Source organism: Heliconius melpomene, chromosome 6 (assembly GCF_056956725.1).
Source record: "Heliconius melpomene rosina isolate 202511_hmr_F chromosome 6, ASM5695672v1, whole genome shotgun sequence".
NCBI classification, from domain to species: Eukaryota; Metazoa; Arthropoda; class Insecta; order Lepidoptera; family Nymphalidae; genus Heliconius; species Heliconius melpomene.
This window is the reverse complement of record NC_140394.1, coordinates 1,198,289-1,206,006: the sequence shown is the minus strand read 5'-3', so window position 1 is coordinate 1,206,006 and position 7,718 is coordinate 1,198,289. Positions and strand designations below refer to the sequence as shown.

Below are 7,718 nucleotides of genomic sequence, written 5' to 3'. Positions count from 1 at the left end.
TATTAAGTTACTCCTCCGAAAGGTAAATTCTAGAACTTTGAGAATATGCAATAAACAGTAGTGACTATTACTGCGACTAACGTTATTGTTGACATTATAATTATGCAAAAACAATATTTACCTTTAACGTAACGTAAATTACAACGCAAATATTTTTTTAATAATTTTATTATTTTTCATTACTTCTAGCTGTTTTAATGAGGTGTCGGTCGATACAACAAACATCGTATGAAATTCATAGGAGAACTATAGTCTTAAGAAAATTACAAATTATATAATAAAAGTCATTTATTGTCAGAAACATTTTATTTGCAGTTGTAAAAACTGTACAAATCTTAACAAACTTATAAATTATCATCTATTATGGACCTTCCATGGCACTGCTGATGAAAAAAGCCACAACACACAAGACTACATATTCAATTCCTACATTTTAACATCAGTCCTTTCATTTATATTTTATTAACTTGACCAAGTAGTCCAAGAAACATGGTCTTATGGCTTTTTACTTCATATTGCTTTAAGAACTTTCACACTTCTATTAAAACTGTTACAATTGCGAAACCTATTACAATGTTCAGTTAAAAGATTACATATAAATTAACAAAAAAAAAATTGGGAATTTCTGATTATATTCTGTTAATAATAATAATATTAACCAACTTTTCTTATGACTAAATGTGGTATAATATGTGAACATGATTATGTATATACAGATACACATCAAAAAAGCACCATTTTTGACACTCGTTTAAATAATTTCGCATACATCATTATTACAATATAATAATATGTCAATATATAGATTTCATATAATTTAAAATTTGTTAAACATATTTTGTTTTATTGTCTAATATTGTAAATATACTATAAACTATAATGTATAGAGAAACCAAACAATCGATTTTTTTGTTAAATAAGCATATTAAATAAATATTAGTATTCATTTCGCTATACCGATTAAAACAGAAATGAAATATATCTAAATAACGAAGCCAGTTTAAACATAAAATATAATTTGTATTATTAAATTACACGCTATGTTAAAATGATTTTTAACAATAAAAGGGTCAACAATAAAAAATGATTTATGTACATTAAAACTAAATTATTGGTAAACAAACATATAAATGGGATTTTAAAATCAAACACCATTGAATCATTTTGTTCGAATTGACATATTATGTACATAATTATATAAATATATACATATATATGTAATAATAATATATATTATAATAAAATAGTTCAAAATGCAACCCGACATATTCAATCAAGTAAATAAAATGCACAATTGTATGTAAATAATATATTAAATCAGTTTAATATATATATCTTACATAATCTCAATTTTTTAATATAAATATCAAATATATGTTGTACAAATTGTATATTTGTTTCATTCTTAGTACATATTATTAAATATTTAAAAAGTTAAACTTTTGGAAGAATTAATTTTCTTTTTGATATATCAATCGATACATTGTAAGGTCACTTTCGTCTAAAATCTACAATATTTAAACACGAATGAGCAATTTGAAGTATTTAATTACGATATTATTAAAAAAAACTCGAAAAATTCAAATAAAATACACAAGTCCACGATATGTGTTTGATCCAGTTCAAACAGATTTTTAAAAGTTATGTCAAAATAATGTTGCCATATAAAAATAATGTCAAATAAAGGGGAATTTTCGTTGTAGTACAAAACAGATAATAAATAATATATATCTAACAACGCTCAACAACTAAACTAAAAATCATGAACAATAGGCAAATTGTTATATTGAATCGAGATGCTACACTTTGGTGAGGTACATGACGATTTTTAAATACAATTATTTACAATATTATTAGTATAGACTATAGACAGAAATAGGTATAGGATGATATGATATAATTTAATTTTAACTTGTATTAGAAAGAGACAGTTAAACAACGATTAAGACTTTAATATCAAAATTTTCATATATTAAAAGTTAATTATATAAATGTATATAATAATATTTATAATAATAAATATGAATATATCTTTGGGTCTAACATTAATTAGCATTTATAAACCGTCATGTATCTATTCGAGACGTGCGCTATATCGGGTATAGCGCGCCTCATATCGGCCGCGTGAAGTTGGCGGGGAACATGCCTTTCTCGTTCGTCGTTTCCTTTATACCCATTAGCCAGCCTTCCTCCTGGTTGAATAAAAAAAAAATATTGAGTACGCTATTATATATATCAAAGTTGGGGTCGGCAGACTACTATAAAATCATCCACATTAGGCTTAAAGGAAGGTTGTTTTGCTCAGTTTGTTAAACTCCGCTGAGTTATACTCCACACTAATTATAACTCAGGTGGATAGTGATCCACCATCCATGAGTAATAATGAGTATAATAAATGCTGCATTGAAAATGTGCAAAAAGTATTTATGAAAAATAAATATTGTAAGAACTACTTTGATGTCGACGAGTCGTGACCGCCCGCATTGTTTCGGAAGACGACAAGCAAAGTAAAAACAGACATCTACATCTAACTTCAGAGCGGCCACACATACCTGTTCGTCGGGGTCGTCGTACTCCACGACGCGTATGACGTCGCCCACGTCGAAGGACAGCTCGTCGCTGTCCTCGCGCGTGTAGCGGTAGGTGGCGCGCACGCGGTACAATGTGCCCGCTGGGAGACCGGCCAGTGTCGCCCCTGGGGATATTTATATAGCTATAATTATTGTTTTCTATAGTTTCTACGTTTTATCTGGTGACCATTTTTGAGCAATTATCTGTGGTCTGCTTGGAAAAGTATCCCAGATAATACGTTATATTTTAATAATTATGTATTCTCTAAGGGACTTCTCTACGTGTTGGAACTGTGCCCTCATGGTAAAATTCCGAACCACACGAAGAGCAACAGCTGGTTGGCAACAAGAACAGCTGACTGAATAACTAGCCGCAGGGCTACAATAACAAAAGTTGTTTGTCCAAACGCCTTAGTATAGCGATCCTGCAGTACTTTTAATGTATACAAATATAAAGACCATAGTTAAGTTGTGTTTCTATAGCGCGTTACTAACATAAACGTTAATGTTTATATAAGTTTTTTATTAAAACTATCGACGTTTTATCAATTGATCATAGCACATCACTAATATAAGTGTAAATAAGTGTAGTAATATAATTTCAAGACTAAGAGCTCTTGATAGCCTTTTGTTTTTATAATACTGTTATTGTAAACAGATTAATTATAAAATAATTGCTCAAAAATATTTGCACCCCACAAATGTGGAACTTTGATAAAAAATAGAAAATGTATTATAATTAATTATTAAATTTCTGGCATCTAATATAATTTATCATCACCATATAATATATATTTATTAACGTTATCTTTTAAATTTTCGCAATAAAAACTCTAAATTAGGGAAGTTAGTATCAAATATAAATACACTAAAGCAAAGCTAAGTGCGTCAAGCCATTCAAAATATTTACAGTAAAAGATATCGGCGCCTGCAAACAGATTAACAATAATATAATGTAGTATAATATATAATACATAGATAAATAATGAATATTATAAAAATATGAATTATAATACCTACAGAGTAAAAAGGACAATATGTACATATACTTAAATAAATATTAAACTAAAGACGCAGAAGCGCCACGACAGTCATCACAGACAGTGTGCATTTGTACACTGTCTGATTGTAAGTGCGATTCAGAAAAAAAATTAAATAATTTTTATAATTAATTATTTTAATTTCTTCGCTCTGAGCGCAGCGTTGAGTTCCGCCGTCCACTCCAACGACCTCAGCGAATGAAGTGTTTAAACAATAGGTTCCTACTGGAAAAACGAAAAGGCTAAAACACTTAAAAAATTTTTTGACTTTATTTTCTCTCTGCATATAATAGTATTAATGCGTGAATATAAAAAAATAGTGCTATTGGGTTAATGTGAATAATGCAATATACAAGAATAATGAACATGATCCATTTTAATTTTAGTTTCGAATTATTATTTTCAGTGATTTTACAACTATTTCATATAAGAATTTTATAAACCAATGTCCAAAAACGTTTTAAGTTTTTTAATTAAATTTATTTAGTAACATAGTCCTTCACCAATAAATTATTAACAAAAATAAATATATAATAGTATGTATAAATAATTAAAAACACTTAATAATAATAAATACACTTACACACCCTATCTATGTATATATGTACCTCTATACAAATAACTCACCAACAGGTATATCGTATACTTCTTCATTTTTTAATTGATTGTCCATCTCTTTCTTCTCCACATGATTCTCTATTTCCTTCTCTTTCTCACTTTCCTTTTCTTTCTCAGGTTCTTCTTTCTTCTCTTCTACATTATTGTTGAGTTTTTCCGCTGTTTCCGGTGACCCTGTAGGATTGTCTAATTCCTACTTACTACGAACTAGCTATTTTGTATTTACACTACTTTTTATTGTATAATTAAAAAAATATTTTTATATTTAATTTATTTAATTATCTCTAATGACCAAATCATCAGGGATAATGAAATATTTAATTATAAAAATGTCGTATGGCTCGAAGGGTTCAGCTTAGATTATAAAAGAGTATGATATAAGTAATGTGAATTACATATGTGCTTCAAGTGATAATTCATAATATAATATATTCCTAAATAGAATTGTTTACGGAATTAGAGTGAGGAGCAATATGCAGATGCATTTTAGTTCACATTGTCGTGATATGTAAGTTAAACTTTTTAAATGGCTTTGAAATTTCTGATATTCTAATCTTATACTACAATTTAAAAATTACACAACTTACCCGGTAACGCCAATACTTTAATTTAAGATAAAAATTATTGGATAGCGGCAAATTACAGGTAAAAAATAAAAAAAATAACATCACCAATCATAATCACACCAAAAAAAAAGAACTAACTACAATACTGTAACTAAACGACTACCTCTATAGCCTATAGTACTCACCAACTGGTATATCATATAGTTCCTCCACCTTCTTCTCGGCGACGTCACTATCTCCGTCTCTCTCCCTCTCAGGTGGTGTATCTATATCCCTCTCTTTTTCTCTCAGGGGTGTGTCTACTTCCCTCTCTTTCTCTCTTAGTGGCGTGTCTAAGTCCCTCTCTTTCTCTCTCAGCGGCGTGTCGGGAGGCGGGGAGTCCCCGTTGAGTGCTGGCGAGCGCGGGGGAGGGGCTATATGCGTACACACACATTCATACATAATACACACATGTACATACATATATGCATGCGTTTGTGATTTCGTATTTGTTATTCATTTTATGACTGTATTTTTAAATTTTATTGTTTTTAATGAGATGTTGACATATTTAGTATATATTTATTAATGTCATTTATTATAAAGGGTGATTGGTAAAGACACCTCCTCGGAGACTTATACTACTATGACTATATAATAGCGTTTATAAAACAAGGCCCGGCAAAACTGGCTAATTTTACGTTTAGTGCCTGTAATATATCTGTGCAATAAAATGCTCGAACGATGGTAAACAAATAGATATTTTAAACCGTTTCTGTCCATGTCAATATCACAATTGTTCATAAAATGAATTACAATATCAATAATTAGTATTCCTGTTATGGAATTATTAAGATGCATATCAAAAATACAAAAGTCAAATAATATTACTAACATATTTAGGGAGATAACATTATCTTATTATGTTCCATTTTCCCTCAAAGTTTTTAATATTATGAATTGCTTTTACTATTATGCCCAGCGTATTTGAATTAGTTTTTTAACAAACAGATTGTAATGTGATTTTCATATTTGAATTTATTAAATTTTACAACTTAAGAGTGAAATATTTCATATTGTAATTTCTCCCCTTTGGTAGAGGCAAAGCGCCTTGAGTTCCGTCCCAGAATTGGCCGGAAAGAAGAAGTATTCTCACAGGGTTTCATTAATCCGGCTATTATCGTACAATTTGTTTCTTGTATAACTTTGCTAAATGTTATAAATATATAAGTAAATAAGTAATTTTAATGGGAACTGAGTGTTCCCCGGACTACATACAAACTTTAAGGACTCTTTTTTATTTATTTAATTTAATTATTATTAATTATAATAACAATCACACATGCAGACATGAACACACATACACACACACACATACACAACCACGTACATTCAAATTAAAAAAATCATACATAAATTTTGGTTGCATTAAATTAAAAACCATGTTTATATTAGAAAGTGAATCGAGTCCTAACAATTAAAAAACTATGAAGTATATTATTACTTTTTAGTAATTATGCAATTATAGGAACTCACGAATTTATATGAAAATATATTTATTACTTTTTTTAGCTTTATGCTGTCTCCCACACATTACAGGGTCGGCAGAGAAAACCTAATGTTATGATATTGCAGACAACAAAAAGCATTCTATTCTATTCAATACAACCAAAATCCAATCTATATTAGTGTTGGCACTTGTCACACACTAAAATCGTTCAAAATCTATCAAAATCCTTACTTTGTAGCGTAGCAGGTTGTACGGGCGAAGCGGGGGAGGGCGTCGCATTGCCGTTGTGCGTCTTTGAGGCGGGCTTTTTGTATGAACCGCGTTGACTTTCCATAGCTAGTTTGTCTGTTATTGCTTCAAGTTCCGCGAATACCTGTTTTAAAGGAGGAATGGAAATTTATTAGCATTTCCGTTTCAGTCATTAAATAATACGTTTATTAGTTATTGAATTTTTTTACAAAAAATATGTGACAAGTTTTTTTAGGGCCATTAATTTATATTATCACAAAAATTTAGGATATTTCTAACATCTTTATGCTATATCCTGCATTTACTATGGTAGACAGAGAGAATTTAGTGTCAAGAATCTCCCATTTTAAGAATACCTTACCAGAGAAGGGAAATAAAAATAATTACTGTTTAATTATACAATTCAAATAATAATATTACGATCTAGACAATAATCTAGTAAAGTGTTAAAAAAGTCTAATAACAAAAAGGAAAAGGAAGAAAAGGAAAAGCACTACATACCTTAGAGCTCTCAGAGTGAAACAGTTGTTCAGACGAGAACAGTGTCTGCAGGTTGTTGACGTAGAACAGCACGCGCGAGTCGTACAACGCGGGCAGCTCGTCGTGGAGTTCTGAGTTTAGCACTTCGTATGTACGCTTCGCTTCCTCCAGCTGCTCGCGGCCTTTTGTTATCTGGAAATTGTGGTTATGATTATAAAAATAATTGAAACAAAATATTGTTTGTTTTGTTTATATGTGTAAAAAGATTTGTCTGTTATATTACAATAAAAGATATACAAGGCATTTAGAAATGTCAAACTCATTTTGTCATTAATTCATAGTTTATTGATAAAAATTGCGTTAATAGTATGGTTTATATATACAACAGGTAGGTGGCCGGAGAAAACCTAGTGTGATTTTAATTTATAGATAACTAGTGCATTTTGGTACATTTTCTTAACATTTATTGTATGTTTTATTTCATTCATTTTACAAATAAAAAAGTTACAATACTATCCTACTCCTATGAAATTCTACATAAAGTTGGTAAATAATATAAAAGTTTTATCACTTATAGCTGACCTTAACGTCATCCCTTCTTTTGGCAGCATTGGCTTGCAGGTTCTGGAAGCTATGTCTTTGGCTGTCGTAGTCCACTAACTTTCTGCCCCGTTTCTCCACTTTTTTCTGAAATGAACATAAAAAT

General features: G+C 29.8%; 1 protein-coding gene across 6 annotated transcripts in view; it reads right to left on the bottom strand.

The window, feature by feature from the left end:
- Nucleotides 1-287: 287 nt before the first annotated feature.
- Nucleotides 288-7,718, bottom strand: part of Amph (amphiphysin) — a 48,661-nt gene continuing 41,230 nt past the window's right edge. For 2 of the 6 annotated variants that reach the window (XM_085187116.1, XM_085187118.1), the window contains 7 exons: nt 7,595-7,699; nt 7,034-7,204; nt 6,515-6,656; nt 4,980-5,207; nt 4,238-4,414; nt 2,553-2,695; nt 288-2,192 (listed from right to left, as the gene is read on the bottom strand). In XM_085187116.1, coding sequence (XP_085043242.1) covers nt 2,112-2,192; nt 2,553-2,695; nt 4,238-4,414; nt 4,980-5,207; nt 6,515-6,656; nt 7,034-7,204; nt 7,595-7,699 — 1,047 coding nt within the window. In that variant the 3' untranslated portion in view covers nt 288-2,111. The remainder of the gene's footprint in view (nt 2,193-2,552; nt 2,696-4,237; nt 4,415-4,979; nt 5,208-6,514; nt 6,657-7,033; nt 7,205-7,594; nt 7,700-7,718) is intronic. The other 4 variants (XM_085187117.1, XM_085187119.1, XM_085187120.1 and 1 more) reach the window with 4 other exon arrangements.